This window comes from Piliocolobus tephrosceles, chromosome 4, assembly GCF_002776525.5.
Source record: "Piliocolobus tephrosceles isolate RC106 chromosome 4, ASM277652v3, whole genome shotgun sequence".
Taxonomy (NCBI): Eukaryota; Metazoa; Chordata; class Mammalia; order Primates; family Cercopithecidae; genus Piliocolobus; species Piliocolobus tephrosceles.
In genome coordinates, this window is record NC_045437.1 from 162,348,347 (window position 1) to 162,365,266 (window position 16,920).

Genomic DNA, 16,920 nt, shown 5'->3' on the forward strand with positions numbered 1-16,920 from the left:
AAGAAAATCTTATTGGCAATGTACACTAGGGCTCGAATTCAAGAGAAACCTACTACAGAAAAGAAGCATTTCAAAGTACATGTGCTTTTGGCAGCTCTGCTGTGTGTATAAGGACAGACCACTGTCAAAGGTGAAAAGGCAGAAAACATGTAATTTAATTCATATTATATACAATGCATTACATTTACTTAGAGTATAACTACTGCCTAATAACCCCTAATAGAGAAAAGTGGTTTTGCAGTGAGTACACATATGTGTAAAAGAAACGCATTTCATATTCTATTTAAATAAAGTACTAAATACAACTCAAAGAGCACCTCAAACCTATGTAGCACTACCTAGTAGAATTAAAAATAATCTAGTGTCAGTGTGGGTTTGTGTTTAGTGACTAATTATAATTAATGCAACAGACTTTTTCCCCAGTGAAATATGCTATGTCAATTACCTCATTCCAATGCTTTACAGGCATTAAATGAATGCAGGTAAAGGGTCTATGTGCCTGGCTCATGGGATGTTCTCAATAAATGCAGGCTATTATAAGCTCCTTTAAGTAACAGAATGTCATATATGAAAACGCATTTATCCTTAAACATAAATACAGTTGATCCTATTATTTTTGTGGATTCTACATAATTGTGAAGTTGACTACACACTGAAATTTATTTACAACCTCAATATCGGACATGCACAGAGCTATGAGAAATTTGAGTCGCCTGATGCATACACTCCTAGCTGACACTGAACAAGGCGGTGCCCTGTCTTCTTCTTTCAGCTGACATAATGTAAACAGGTATCCTTTTTGGGATCTATTTAGCACCTCTTTTTTGCATCTTTGTGTTTGTCGATGTTAACTGCTGTTTTCAAATGGCCCCCAAGTGTAGTGCTGGAGCGCAGTAATGTTGCTAAGCAGAAGATTATGATATGCCTTACTGAGAAAACGAGTGTGTTAAATAAGCTGCATTCAAGCATGAGTTATAGTACTGCTGACTGTGAGAGTTCAATATTAATGAATCAAAAATATGTGCATGTATGTGTATAAAAATGTATTTAAACAGAAGGAAGCATAAAACAAAGTTACGTATTGACAGGATGGCAAAAATGTGACCAGAGGCCCACAGGGACCTAACCATCATATCTCCCCTGGGAGCAACGGCTCAGTATTCATGAATTCAGTGTGTAGCAACCTTATAGAACATAATTATGTTGAAAAACAAGAATTGTCTGTCTTACAAATAAGATTTCTTGATGAATGAGAAGTGGGTAATGAGAAGTCAGGGCTGACTCCAAGGTTTCTTGCCTGAGAAAACGGAAGGACAGAGCTGCCATCAATTAAGTTGGAGAAGGCTAGAGGGAGCAAATGTGGAGGAAAGAAGTTAAGTTCTAGACATATTAAGTTTGAGATATTCAAGTAAAGTTGTCAAAAAGGCAACTTATATATAAATCAAGAATCTACAGAAAGGTCTCAGGTGGAGATTTAAATTTGGTACTGTCAGCACAGAGATGGTATTTAAAGCCATGGGATAGTCTGAGAGTTAACTGATAAGGAGAAGGTGACCGTCAGAAGACTGGAAAGAGGAAGAATCAGCAAAGGAAGTACAGAAGGAGCGAGCAATCAATGAAGGAGGGAAAAACTAAAGTGTGGTATCCTGGAAGTCAAGTGAAAAAAGCATTAAAGAGAAGTGCATGATCAACTGTCTCAAAAGCCTCTGATAAGTCAAATAAGATGGAGAACATTAGCATGAGCTTGAGAGCACTATCAGTGGAGTGCTGGACGTGAAAGCCTAACTGAGGCAGACTTAACTGAATGTGAAAAGGACACAAGAAAAGTGCTGGCAACTCTTTGGAGTTTAGCTGCAAAAGGAAGCAAAACAGGTCATTATGCTATAGAGGAAGGGAGGTCAAAGAATTTGTTGGGGTTTCCTTTGGTTTTTTCTTTATTTTTCAAGGTGGGAAAGATGTTTGTATGCCAATGAACTGTTCATTTGTTCTTGTATGACTGTATGCTGGAAATAATACAAAGAGAGGAAAATAAAGTATGAAAGAGAGGATGGAATTCTTAGAACTTACACATTTTTAAGCATTATCAATAGGGATAACAAAAAGCTTATGGGATTCAAGGGATATTATCATCTCAGTAATTGATTTGAATGTTAAGGCTGGATTAAGATCTCGTTTAGGACTAACTACTCTCTTTTTGTGCTCTCTCAATGTTTCTTTTGCTCCCACAATAATCAAAACCTATCTTAGAGTTCTTTAAATTCAAACTCCACTATATCTTCATAATACAATAGGGCTGTCCACTAAAACCAAAGTTCATCGCTATTTCAGTATGGAAAAGCCTATTAGCTCCATAGAGACAACAGATTATCAGAATTATGAAAAAATTACATGCCAGTTTCTATGTCCTGAAAATGGTATTCTATTACTCACTTTTAATCCAGCTGCATAGCCCACTGGTTGTGGGGCAATATTGGACTGTCCAGCTTCCCCCACAACCATAGCTAAGCCAAAGACCTCCTGGAAGGCATCTCGGACAGCAGCAACTTTTACTTCTTTATTTGAGGTCACTACAATATCCAATTCACCTCCAGATTCTACAAAGACCAGAGGAAAATTTAAATTTCAAATTAATGAAATTCTCATAATTACTACCATACCAGGTGCTGACATCTAATTTACATAATTATTACCAGTTTCATAAAACCATGCAAGCTACAGATCATTATCTTTTTTATATAGTTGAGAAAACTGAGGCCAACAAAGTTTTGCCCAAGGTAACATATCTACTTAGTACTAATGTCAGGACTTAAAACTGACATTACATATCACAAGCCAGAAATTTTATATCTGGCTTGTTAAGTGTAAGTTACACATTTAGTATACTCTATTTATGGAAAATTAAAATAAAGACTTACTGATAGTAAGTGATTTGTCAAAGAGCTGCATAGAAGTTATGCACTAAACAAGGACTACCATGAAATATACTTTTTACCTAGAAAATAGTTTAAATATGGGGTCATCAAGCTTTTTATTAAATATTCCCACAATGTTCTGAGCATATACCACAAATAGAAACCTTAACGTTTCTGTGATACAATGAATTCAAAGCCCTGGTTCTAAACATGGCACTTTCTGATATTTGGCATTAATAGCAAAAAAGATTTTTCATGAAAATTGTTTATAATGTAAAACATTGTGCCCTAGAAACAAGGCTGTTTTTCCCTAATAAATATCACGTGGAACAGTGAAAGGTATTTTCAAATATTTGGGTTTTAAAAACAATGGATCTCTTTTTTCTGACTGACATAATGTTTCACAGATCACATCTTTACTGGAAACTTCAGAAGTTACTAGAACACAAAAGAAAAGAAGAATATACTTTTTTTTTTTTACTTTTTTCCTCCACATGGGACACATCTCTTGATCTTAGCTAAGTACTGCTCCATTAAGCTTCAGCTCAAAATGGCTTTTCAGCTTGTGATGAGCAGTCCTGCCATTTCTAATACTTTCTGAGTTTCTTGACACATTTGAAATTGTTACACCAAGTGATTCCTAGAATATCTGTATAAAAATACCTTAAGATGGCTGGGCACGGTGGCTCATGCCTGTAATCCCAGCACTTTGGGAGGCCGAGGCAGGAGGATTCCAAAGTCAAGAAATCGAGACCATCCTGGCCAACATGGTGAAACCCCATCTCTACTAAAAATACAAAAACTAGCTGGGCGTGGTGGCATGCACCTTTAGTTCCAGCTACTCAGGAGGCTGAGGCAGGAGAATCGCTTGAACCCGGGAGGTGGAGGTTGCAGTGAGCCGAGATCTCGCCACTGCACACCAGCCTAGCGATAGAGTGAGACTCCATCTCAAAACAAAAACAAAAACAAAAACAAAAAACCTTAAGATTTACTTTGAGTTGTTTTGTTAGCTAAGAATGGTGATGCTCTGCTGTCAGTAAAGGTGTCAGCTTTTTTGAATTCAATTTTATTACTTTTTAAAGCTGATTAAGTTACGACATTTGCTAATAATAGAAATTTCATTTCTGTACCTTTCTTTTTTCCCCTCAGTGTTACACATTTTTCTTGGCGTCATGAAGACTAGTGTTCTGAGAAACTTCCTTGGGTATGAGCTCTGCTTTTATCATTTACCAGCTTCTTTACCTTGGGGAAATCACTGAGCTTGTTTCTTTGTAGAAAAATACCTGCCATCCAGCCTGGCCAACATGGAGAAACCCCATCTCTACTAAAAATACAAAAATTAGCTGGACGTGGTGGCACAGGACTATGGTCCCAGCTACTCAGAAGACTGAGACACATGAATAGCCTGAACCAAGGAGGCAGAGGTTGTAGTGAGCTGAGATCTTGCCACTGCACTCCAGTCTGAGTGACAGAGTGAGACCCTTTCTCAAAAAAAAAAAAGAAGAAGAAAAACACCTGGCACCTCACAGGGTTTGCTCTAAGGATTAAATAAGGTAATTGCTTTCACAGTCTAACACAGTACAGCCATTAAAACAGCAAAAGCTCCAAAAATATTGTTTCCTTCATTCAAAACATGTACTTGCAAAGAAAAGAACATATATGGCAGAGTCCAATTTTGAATCCTTTGGACATGTACAAACACAAAGAACAACTCAGCTGATTTCATGCTTGATTCAATTTTCTACTACAAGGAAAGCAAAGTGGCTAACTGTAAAAAATTTGAACATAAGTTCAATACAGCTTCACCAAGTTGTGTGATCTAGGGTGATAACTTACATCCCTATAAACCTAGGTTCCTCATCCAAAACTTGAGGAAAATACCTACCTTGCAGAGCTCTTATGAGAAAGTGCCCGGCAGAAGCATTCAATAAAGACACTTAACCATTGCTAGGCCTTCTCCTTTGATATTTACTAGACAGTACACTACCAACATAGTCAAGACTTATGAAAGCTATTGGCTTTTTATTGCCACTGAAATCTCTGTTCAGGTACCTGCTGAAAATTTTGACTTAAAAGTTATCTTTTACAGAATTACTAATAATTGGTCACTGAGACTTGTAAGTGGTATTTTTTCACATATTGGACATGCACATAAAAATTAAATAGCAGACAGTATCTATCAACTGTCTGGAAGATTCTGGATGATTAGTGTTCAGAGGTGGTTAAAAATAGCTTTCCCAATATACCCAGTCATCAGATATTATTAACTAGATTTGCTTACTCCAAAAATATTATTCCTCAATTACATAAACATATTTAATTAAAATAGATAACAGAAGAAATGTAAAAATAAAGTATGAAACAAGCATCACTTCAAATGTCAGTAGTGAATAAAGTAAAATTCATATAAAGCAATGTTAACCTGTATTTAAAATTAAAATCAGCAAGCATACTAATAATTCACGGCTTTTACTCCTTCTAAGATCATTCTGTGAGATTTTCAAAAGTTATTTAATGATGACTTTTAAAAAAGTTGAATTAGTAACACCAAAAACTAAGACTGACAATCAAATTAATGCAAGAACATAATAGGAATTTCCACTGATTACACAATCAGTGGAAACAGAGAATTACAATTAGTGGCTGACATGGACATACACTTTTAAAAAAATGGCAGATACTGGTCTAACTTATGTACATACTGATATAGGGAGCCATGCCAGGGTCCAGCGTTGTAATCATGCTTTCTACTGAATGTTTTGTCTTATCAAGCACAGACTTCACCATAGGATTCCCAGCCACGCCCTGCATAAAACAAATTAATACATAAGTATGCACTCTAAGTGAGGAATACCATGACCATGATTGTGAAGGAAACTTTTTTAAGTTTCCAATGCATCCTAAACCAGTACTTTTGTAAGATATATAAGGTCATGACAATATCAAATGGCTATTAAGTTTCTTAATGATACTCTCAATTTTTCTTCCTGACTCATAGCAGTGTGCAGACCAGCAGCAATCCACAGACCACGCTTTGAGTAACACGGGTATGGAAAGGATGCTATACTACATATATACATATATATGTGTGTATATACATGTATTTATTACATATATATAATTTCATTTCTACATATTTATATAAAAGATTGGGCAAAACTTGTCCCTTAGGGTCCCAAATAAAGGTCCCAATCAGGTGTCTACATAAGTCCACACTTGTTCCTTAATAAAAGATAAATAAAAAGAGTAAAAACACCTCTCATCTGGGGGCAGAACAGTTACTTATTACCTTAACACACAACATTTTGCTATCTTCGACTAGTTTCTTCTTTTTCCTACTTTTTGTTTCTCATTTTATACATTCCCAAACTCTCCATTTATAGTCAGATCTATTTCTCTGGATTCTTAGAGCCAGTATTACTAGACAGAAGGAACCAAGTCTTGAGTATTCCTTCCTGTGCAATATTTCACAGAGGGTAAAAGACACTCCAGGGAGCAGTGCCTCCTGAGATGGCTTCTGACTAACCTGCCAGGATTCCCCATCTTCCAATCTGCCATTAAACTAAGGTGACTCAGGAAAAGATTAGTTCATAAAATTGAAATTTAAGACTGCCAACCAACCATATGCTGAAACATCATGACTTACTACTATTTATAAGACCTATAAAGTTGAACTGGGTATTACAATTCAAGACAAACACACTGACACATGCTCCTAACAAGAGACAAAATGTTGTAGTCTGTATGCAAAAAAAAAACTTTTTTAAAGCACAGAGGGGTATTAAAAAAAAAACAAGCTTAGAAAAATGCCACATTCCTGAAACATGAAGCTCAAATACTATAAAATCAGTCAACCATCTATCAATTTTAAATCTTTAATATAATAATAAATTATAACAATAAAATTGCAAACAAATCCTTAGCTGAATATTGGAACTTGGCAGAATGATTTCAAAATTCATTGGAAAAAAAAATTGGGAAAGATGAGTAAAGAAAAATTCAGAAGAAAAGAGAAATCAGCCACTCATACAACTTATACAACTAAATACTGATACACATTTATAAATGCAGACTTGAACTGTCCTTTCTATCTTATCACTGAATGCTCCACATCCCCACGTCAGCAAATATTAGTACAATGAACACAAAGTAAATAATTAAAACAGTGTGCTCTACTACAAGAACAGGGAAACAGCAATGGACTACAATACAGAGGCCAGAAGCTGATTTTAACACACAATTTCCTAAGGAAGATAAAGGAGTCACAAAAAATCAATGGGGATATGATATGGAAAGACTCCATTGAGTAGCTGGAAGAAAATTAAGTTTGATCTCTACCTCATATAGTAAAGAAATATCAACTATATTAAATGCTAAGTGTCTAAAAAATTAAACGTTAAGGGAATTAGAAAGGGATCATAGAAAAACATTTATCACAGTATCATAGTGGGAAAAGGTCTTTTTTAGCATTAAAAAAGAAAAAAAATGTAAAGAAAAAGAGAGGCCACCTGCAGTGGGTCACGCCTGTAATCCCAGCACTTTGGGAGGCCGAGGCAGGTGGATCTCCTGAGGTCAGGAGTTCGAGACCAGCCTAGCCAAAATGGTGAAACCCCGTCTCTACTAAAAATACAAAAATATTAGCCAGGCGTGGTGGCACACACCTGTAATCCCAGCTACTTGGAAAGCTGAGGCAGCAGAATTGCTTGAACCCAGGAGGCAAGGTTGCAGTAAGCCAATATCGTGCCATTGCACTCCAGCCTAGGTGACAAGAGCAAGACTTTGTCAAGAAGAGAAGAGAAGAGAAGAGAAGAGAAGAGAAGAGAAGAGAAGAGAAGAGAAGAGAAGAGATGAGATTGATAAAACTGACTTCTGAAACTGAAGAACTTTTTTGTCAAAAAGGGTAGTAACATTAAAATGTAAACTAAAAGTTGAGAAAACTGCAACATATGAGAGCATACAGAAAAGTACTCTTACTGTATTAGGAACTCCTACAAATTAACAAAAGAAAATCTTCCCAATTTAAAACTAGGCAAAGAACATAACCAATATTTCACAAAAGAAAAATACAAATGGCTAAAAATCATACGAGAAAATGTTCAAATTCAGTAGCAAAGGAAAGCAAATTAAAATGTGGTATGATTTTTTGCCTGTCAAATCAGAAAATATCCTAGTCTAAATTAATAACTACTGCTGGCAAGTGAAAAATGCTATACCAGTGTATTTTGGTATAAACTTCCAAGAGTGGAATATGTACCAATTTTTTCAAATGTTCACTCAAATGTTCATCAGGAATTAATTCAGAGGAAAAAAAGATGTCCATAAAGATTTACATACAACAGTGCTCACATAGTGTTTTGGGTTTTTTTGTTTGTTTGTTTTTTTGAGACGGGGTCTCACTCTGTCACTCAGACTGGAATGCAGTATCACGATCACAGCTCATGCAGCCTGGACCTCCTGGGCTCAAACAATCCTACCACCTCAGCCTCTGGGTAGATGGGACCACAGGTACATGCTACAATGCCTGGCTAAGTGTTTTAAGTTTTTGGTAGAGACTGGGTCTCATTATGTTGCTCAGGCTGGTCTCATATAGAACTCCTGGGCTCAAGCAATTCCCCTGCCTGGGCTTCCCAAAGTGTTAAGATTACAGGCATGAGTCACCATCAGACCTATCATGATGATGATTTATTGATAAGAATTACAATTAGAAGAGATCTCTTCTACAACATGGTGACTATAGTTAAGAACAACACATTATATTCTTGAAATATAAAATCTTATATTTAAGGTTTTGTAAGTTTTCTCACCACAAAAAATTGTACATATGTGAGGTATTGCATATGTTAATTAGCTCAATTCAGCCATTCCAGAATGTATACATGCTTCATATATACATCATGTTGTACATAATAAACACATACAATTTTTGTCAATTAAAATAAATCAACTAATTTAGAAAAATAATTATAATTAGAAAATGCCAATAGGCAGAATAGCAAAATAAAACATGGGAAATAAATGCAACAGCGTGTATAGTGAAGCAGCCACAAGAAAAACCAAAATACATTTCTGAAAAAAATATTTTATGGCCAGGAAGATGTCCATGATATATGCTCAGTAAAAACCAGAAAACATGAAATAGTATCCATCCAACCAGTCACTACTTCAATTTGATTTTAATTCAAAGGAATGTTTACACAGATATCCATAAGCAAGAGACTGTTAGCAGCTACAGAAAACTGCTAATAAAAAAGAATTTTATTTTTCCTTGTGCCATTCTGTATTTTCAAAATTTTCTCTAACGAAAACTGTTAGTTTTAAAATTAGAAAATTAAACATAATTTTTAAATACCTCTTACCTTAATAAAACCCCAGATTCCACCAGCAGATGCTTCATCCTGACCTCTATTAATTCTAGGGTCTTCTTGCTCCTCTGGGAAAGTAATGGCTGATGTGGTTCCAGTTCCCTGTGCCAGAGATGTCAAACTGGCTTGCTGAGTAATAGGAGCTGGCAAAAGACCTAGTCAATGGCAAAAATTTTAATATGTATAATTTATTCCAAAAACTTTTTCCTATAAAAAGGAGTAGCTCAAACAACTTTAATATTAATATTCAGGCATTTGAAGACTGAGTTATAAACTCAAAGATTAACACAAACCTTTATAAAATGCAAATTAAACAGAATTTCCAAAGAGAAATGTATTCCCCTTTACATAGTCTTACACCAAGTATCCTGAAAATCGACAAAAAGCATATATCCAAAAGTTCTTCAGGTCTGTCCTATTCAGCACTTGGATATGAACAGCTGTAGTTCAGGTCTCTTTAATCCATAAAATTAATTGAGCACTGAAGTTCATCACAAAAAAGCATGCAATTCTTACACGTACTCTATATACTTCATGTTAACTCAAAAAGAAAATTCACATATACATAGACATAAATATAGTACTTGTACTCTGCAATAAGTTTCATTTGTAAAGGTAGACAGGGAAAGATAGATAATAGAAATCACAGCAAAGTTGCTTCTTTTCCCTAAAATGAGAAACAACAGGCAGAGGATGACAAGCACAAAGTTTTGATAACTCGTTTGCAACAATTATTCCAAAGAAACAAAACAAATAGATGTAACTGACCTAGGAAAGGAAATGACCTAATATCACAAACTTTTGGCATACATGAGGTTTTATTTGTTTTTGAATTTTTACCTGGCTAAAAAAACACTACTCCCTGCAACAGTCAGTCCTGATAATTTTTTCAGTAAAACTTAAAAAAATTCAGACTTCACCTTCAAATTTCTCTATAAATTAACAAATATTAGGACAAAATTTTGAAATTTTCTGACATCCCATACTAATCATCTACTGAGTTGTATATCACATAAAGAAATCATATACTAAATTATACCAGCCTTATTTTAATAATTTAAATGGCAAAAACATGAGACAGGTAACTCTGAAAACCAAAGAAAGCAATAAAGAGAACATTAATGCAGAGAAAGTAGGACCCCGCCCAATGCTGATAAAAAGGTAAAATGGTACACCTGCTTTAGAAAATAGTTTGGTGTAGAATTATCATGTAAGTCAGCAATTCCATGCCTAGGTAGACACCCAAGAAAAATAAAAACATGTCCATATAAAAACTTGTAAACAAATATTTATAGCAGCATTATCTAAACAGCCACAAAGTGGAAACAACCCAACATTAACTGATTAATTGAATGAACGAAATGTGGTATACATATTCATACACTGGAATATTATTCAGCCATGAAAGGGAAGGAATGAAGTACTGACAAATGCTATAACATGGATGAACCTTGAAAATATTTAAGTGAAATAGTTAAGTGAAAATATTTAAGTGAAAGTTGCCAGTCACAAAAGACCACATATTATATGATGCCGTCTATAGGAAATGACCAGGATAAGCAAATCTATATACATAGAAAGTAGATTAGTAGCTGCCTAGAGCTGTAACGATTTGGGGGACAGTAGCGGCTGATGCTAAAAAGTATAGGGTTTCTTTTTTAAAGTGATGAAAAGGTTATAGAATTGTGACAAGGGATGCACAATTCTGTATGTAAACTAACAATGGAACTGTATGCTTAAATTGGGTGAACTGTAGAGTACATAAATTACATCTCAACAACGCTATTATTTTTAAAAAGAATAAAACATTAATTAATAGCCACGTATTTCAAAATATTAATAAGAGAGAATTACCTGTTCCTGAAGGTGTAGAAAATGATGGCATCAGGGGTGTCTGGGGAGCTCTCCCTGCATGTCCCCTTGTAATGTCGTAAGTTGAAGCAACAGAAAACCCTGATATAGGAGGACCCGAAGGGGGTGCAGGTAAAAGAGCATTTGGGGCAGAAGTTGAAGGTGGGAAGTGGGATACAGGAGGATTACCAAAGGCAGCAGCAGTTGATGGAGAAACAGGAGGTGGCACAGAAGTAACAAGTGGTGGGACAGAAGGAACTGCAGGAGGAGGCACAAAAGGTAATGGCGCTGAAGGCCTCATAGGAGGAAGGGGCGGCTGAGGAGTAGAGTATGCGAGTGGCGGGAAGGACTCCATGGAGGATACGTTTGGAGAAAAAGAACTGGTTGCCGCTAGAAAAAAGTGGAGAGGATAAAACCACAGGATTAGAAATGTTTTTTATTTAGTTTACAAACTGTCTCATTACTTCCTTGCAAAATTTTTAAACTTACCAGAGCATATCATAAGAATTATTTTAAAATGTGTAATTTAAAATATACAACAAATGTAACTGAGTGTAAATGACTTTCAAGCCCCATAAGTAAAAGAAGCAGCTGTATGAACCTATGGTATTGTTCGCTTTTGCTTTTTGGTTTGTTTTGGTGTATTTTTAATAAAATAAAGCAATTTCTCATCCCTAGTTTGAGCATATAAACCTATGCCCTGAAGGCTCAGATAGGTTAATTACCACAAAGCCATAGATCAGTAGGCCAAGTGCAGTGGCTCACACCTATAATCCCAGGACTTCAGGAGGCCGAGGCAGGTGTATCACCTGAGGTCAGGAGTTTGAGACCAGCCTGGCCAAAATGGTGAAACCCCCTTTCTACTAAAAATACAAAAATTAGCTGAGCATGGTGGCAAGTTTGCCTGTAATCGCAGCTACTCAGGGGGCGGAGGCAGGAGAATCACTTGAACCCGGGAGGTGGAGGTTGCAGTGAGATGAGATCACACCACTACACTCCAGCCTGGGCGACAAGTGAAACTCCATCTCAAAAAAAAAAAAGAAAAAGAACAGTAGACAAAGCTAACACATGATTTTTAGGATATTTTTGTCATAATATAAATGATGTTTTGTAAAATTATGAACATAAAGAACAAAAGTCTACCTAAAGCAAAACACTGATGTTTTCTTACTTTAAATACAAAAGTCTTTCTACTCTTTAAATTAAAAAGGCTATTTCCTTTCATCCTAAAAATTAATAGAGAAGTTTTAATATATGCATTCTTTTCTTAATTGACTCTGAGAAAAGATGATAGTATCTTCACTATTCTCAAAACACATGAGACATTAGACAACTACGTGTACCTAGTGGCACAGGGGTAGAAGACATAGCAGTAGCAGCCAGTCCTGCAGGATTTGGTGGAGGAGTCCCCGGTGGTGTTGTCTCTATTCCACTCTCTTCCATCATTTTTCTTCAATTATGGTATACTGTAAAAATATAAAAATGTAACAAACATTACACAGTAACCAAAAGTATATTTTTAAAGCTTGAATAGTTAGAGAACGACTAAAAAAAAAAAAGCATCAGGAGATAGACGTCCACCTTTACTATTTACAATGCAACTTATTTCCACATGAGGAGTTTGTCCAAACTTCTAAGAAAGCAATCTATGAGAATATTTAATATCAAACAATCTGTAACATTCCCAGGTAGATACTTTATAGCTGGGAAATAATTTCATAATAACAACACAACTAATTATCTACTACAATTCAAACAGTAAACTACTAATTTGATTTCTGCCACATGAATGCATGTTAGAGATAGTTATGTCTGAGCCAGGTGCGGTGTCTCATGCCTATAATCCCAGTACTTTGGGAGGTCAAGACGGGAGGATCACTTGAGGCTAGGAGTTGGGAGACAAGCCTGGGCAACATAGCAAGATCTCATTCCTAAAAAATAAAAACAAGTAAATAAACATAAATTTCAATCATTATTAAATTTAAAATAACAATGAGGCTGGGCACGGTGGCTCATGCCTGAAATCCCAGGACTCCGGGAGGCTGTGGTGGCAGGATGGCTTGAACCCAGGAGTTCAAGGCTGCAGTGAGCTATTACCGCACCACTGCACTCCAGCCTGGGTGACACAGCAAGACCTCATCTCTAAAAATAAGTAATTATTTAATGTATTTTTGAAGGCCATCCTCTTCTCTCATAAAGCACTGTGTACAAGATATCCCCATTAACATTAAAAAAAAAAAAAAAGCCAGGCAGTGGCTAATGACTGTAACCCTACACTTTAGGAGGTAGGGGCAGGAGGATCCCTTGGGACCAGAGTTTGAGACAAGCCTGGGCACCATAGGAAGACTCCATCTCTACAAAAATGTTAAAAATTAGCCAGGCAGGGTGACACGTGCCTATGGTTCCAGCAACTCAGAATGCTGAGGTGAGAGGATAACCTGATCCCAGGAGGTTGAGGCTGCAGGGAGCAGTGAGAATGCCACTGCACTCCAGCCTGGGCAACAAAGCAGGACCTTGTCTCAATAAAATAAAATCAAATGTGCTTCATTTGATAAAAACATTAACTCACAATTTTCCTAGTTCACATTTTAAAGCATATCCAGTAACAGATAAACTGCATATCTGAGGTTTTAGAAAAATTAACTATAGCAAAAATGCCATCAGATAGCAGGGTCCTAACAGACGACAATGGATTATAAAATATGAGAAAACTTTCTTTAAAATTACAAATCCTGAAGTGTATCCCAAGTACAGAACCAACTTCTAAATATGCTATATTTGTTTTTAATATTTTTATTCATTTAATAAGATTTTAGCAAAGGCCAACTGCTTGACGAGCACTATACTAGTGCCTCTGGAAATAACAATGATTAGTAAAAACAAATAGGATACTTCAGTCTAGTACAGGAAACAATCAAATAATAAAACCAATTTACAATGAATGGTAGCTGAATTATGTGTTCTGAGGGTAAGTTTTGTTTGAACAGGAATATGATTTTTGACTTGGAGGTAAGGAAAGGGTTCCCCAAAAAAGTCACAGATAAACCAAGATTTGAAGGATAAGAACTTAATTGGGAAAGGGAATAAAGGCAGAGTTCAGAAAATGTGAACATATAGCAAATATATATACCAACTGAGCTGGGGAGAACAAGATACATTCAAGAAAATCCATGTGAAGGGAGAGAAAGGAAGAATCAGGACTGGAGGGAGAGACAGAAGCCCAGCCTTATACACCAGGTTAAAAAACTTGGGTTTTTAAAGAACAGAATGTCATTGTATTAGAAATAAATTTTCAGTGCCGCAAAATAAATAGCACTCGAGCTTGCCTTTCTCAGCAAGGCAATTTTACTTCTATAGACGGGTGCATCTCACAGATGGAGCAATGTCAAGAGCACACCTGAACAATGGAGGGGAAGGGGTTCTTATCCTAATGCAGCTAGTCCGTACTGCTGTGTCTTTCCCCTATGGGCTAGGGTTGGACCACACAGTCTAACCTAATTCCGATTGGCTATTTTAAAGACAGCAAGGGTATGAGCCGGAGCAGCAGGGTAAGTAGTTTGGCAGGAACAATGGTTACAGAACAGGTGACCCAGGATGACTAAGAACAGAGCAGGTGACCAAGGATTACTAAGGTCAGAGCAGGTGACCAAGGGTGACTAAGGTCAGAGCAGTTGATAGAGGCTAGAAGGGGGTTGTTTACTGAAACTAGGGTCAAGGAGCCATAAAGAACTAGGAATTTAAACTTTAAAATGAAGAACAAAGAACAGGGGATCTGAACATACTGATACATTGGTTCTTTGGAGAAGATCTCAGAACTCATTGTACTTAACAGTTTACAGGCTAAAACCTATGAAGAGAAATTTACTATATTCTACAATTGTAAGGCATTCAAGCTGAGGGTAGCATAACTCTCTTTTGTTTTAACTGTTTTGAAGCAATTTTAGATTCACAAAAAATGATGTAAAAACAGCAGAGTTCTTGAGTACCCCAAACCCAGCTTCTCTCAATAACAGCATCTTAAATAACTATACTACAATGATCAAAACCATGAAATTGACAATTGGTACAATACTATTAACTATAGATCTTATTTGTATTTCACATTTTTACATTTACTGTGTATGTGCACAGTTCTATGAAGTTTCATCATATGCACAATCTCATATAACCACCACCTCAACCAGGATATAGAACTATTCCATCACTAAAAAGAAGCTTCCTCAGGCTGTTCCTTTATCTACCTTCCCATCAGCCACAAGCCCTGGCAAACACTGCTCTGTTTTCTGTCACTTTCTCATTCCATGAATGTTACATAAATCGAATCATACAACGTATAACCTTTTGAAGTTGGCTTTTTTCCACACAACATAATGTTCTTGAGATTCATGCAAGCTGCTGCAAATATCAAGTTGGTTCCTTTTTATTGCTGAATAGTATTCCATTGTATAGACGTACCATAGTTTATCCATTTATCTGTTGAAGGACATTTAGGCTGATTCCAGTCATTGGCAATTCATATTTATTTTTTGAAAAGATCTGAGCAAAGTATGTAGACTGGGCCACTGGGCAGACAGAGCAGATGCAGACAGGCCATTAAGGAAGATACAGAAGTAGTTCCAACAGAAGTATATAACAAGCTAGACCAATGATTTTCATAGTGGGAGGGGCTGATTATGCCCCCAACGGGTCACTTGGCAATGTCCAAGACATTTTTTATTGTCATGAGAGGGCTACTACTGGCATATAGCAGGAAGAGGTTAGGAATACTACTAAAAATCCTCCAATGCACAGCCTATATGCAAGAATTAAGTGGCCCCAAATGTCAACAGTGCCAAAGTTGAAAAACTCTGACCCAGACTCAAGTGATGATAGTGGAGATGGAGAAAAGTAAATAAGTTCAAGACAAGATTAGATGGCAAAATTCAGTGACCGACTGGGTATGGAGGCAGGGAAAGGAGGCATGACTTGCACAACTAGTTAGATGGTGGTGCTATGCACAAAGATAGGAAACATTGCAAAAGGCCAATGTGTTTGATGTTCTTTCTGGGGGAGTCAGATGGGGGAAATCATAAAATGTTTAGTCTTTGACATGCTGTTTAAGTTCCTTGAAACAAACATCTAAGTAGAGACACTGACTTGGTCTGGAGCTTAGCAACCACACAAATGTGGGTGTCATCAGTGTACTGATAGTCTAACGTCATGTTTTGAGAGGGATTATGCAAGAAAATACCAAGAGATAAGAGAAAATGATGTAAAACCAATTACTAGTTTAGTAAGATGGAAGACAAGCTTGCAGAGAATAAGAGATGAGCAAAAAGGAAGAAAACCAGGAGACTGTGGTGTCCAAAAGCCAGTGTTTCACAGTATGAATGGGCAACAGTATTAAATGCTGCAGAGAAGCCAAATAGGATACTGAGAAGTTCAATGGATTTGCCAAACTGGAGATGAATTTAGGGAGAGTGGTTTTCATGTAAAGAGTAAAGAAAGATTCCAGTGTAAACTGAATCAAGCAGTGGCAGGCGAGACTAACACGCGTAACACTTTCAAAAAGTTTGGCTGTGAACACAGGAAATATCTATGGCACTAAATAGAGAACAGGGATCCAGGGAGGCTGAATCCTTTCATTCAGTACCTATACATCCAAGGTAGATAACCTGAGCCAGAAATGCCCCGTTGGAGATTTTATCACTCCTCAACCAAGGCTACCTCTTTTCTTCATTTAATTTTTTACTGATCATTCAACTTTCTACTACAGATGCTCCCCAATCCTTACAATGACTAGTAGAAGTCCTACT

General features: G+C 36.5%; 1 protein-coding gene across 2 annotated transcripts in view; it reads right to left on the reverse strand.

Annotated features, from left to right (window-relative positions):
* PRRC1 (proline rich coiled-coil 1) overlaps positions 1–16,920 on the reverse strand; it is a 32,366-nt gene that overhangs the window by 13,926 nt on the left and 1,520 nt on the right. For both annotated transcript variants that reach the window (XM_023196938.1, XM_023196946.1), the window contains exons 2-6: positions 12,469–12,591; positions 11,129–11,515; positions 9,269–9,429; positions 5,615–5,717; positions 2,431–2,594 (exon numbers count right to left, since the gene is read on the reverse strand). In XM_023196938.1, the coding sequence (XP_023052706.1) occupies positions 2,431–2,594; positions 5,615–5,717; positions 9,269–9,429; positions 11,129–11,515; positions 12,469–12,571 (918 nt within the window). In that variant the 5' untranslated portion in view covers positions 12,572–12,591. The remainder of the gene's footprint in view (positions 1–2,430; positions 2,595–5,614; positions 5,718–9,268; positions 9,430–11,128; positions 11,516–12,468; positions 12,592–16,920) is intronic.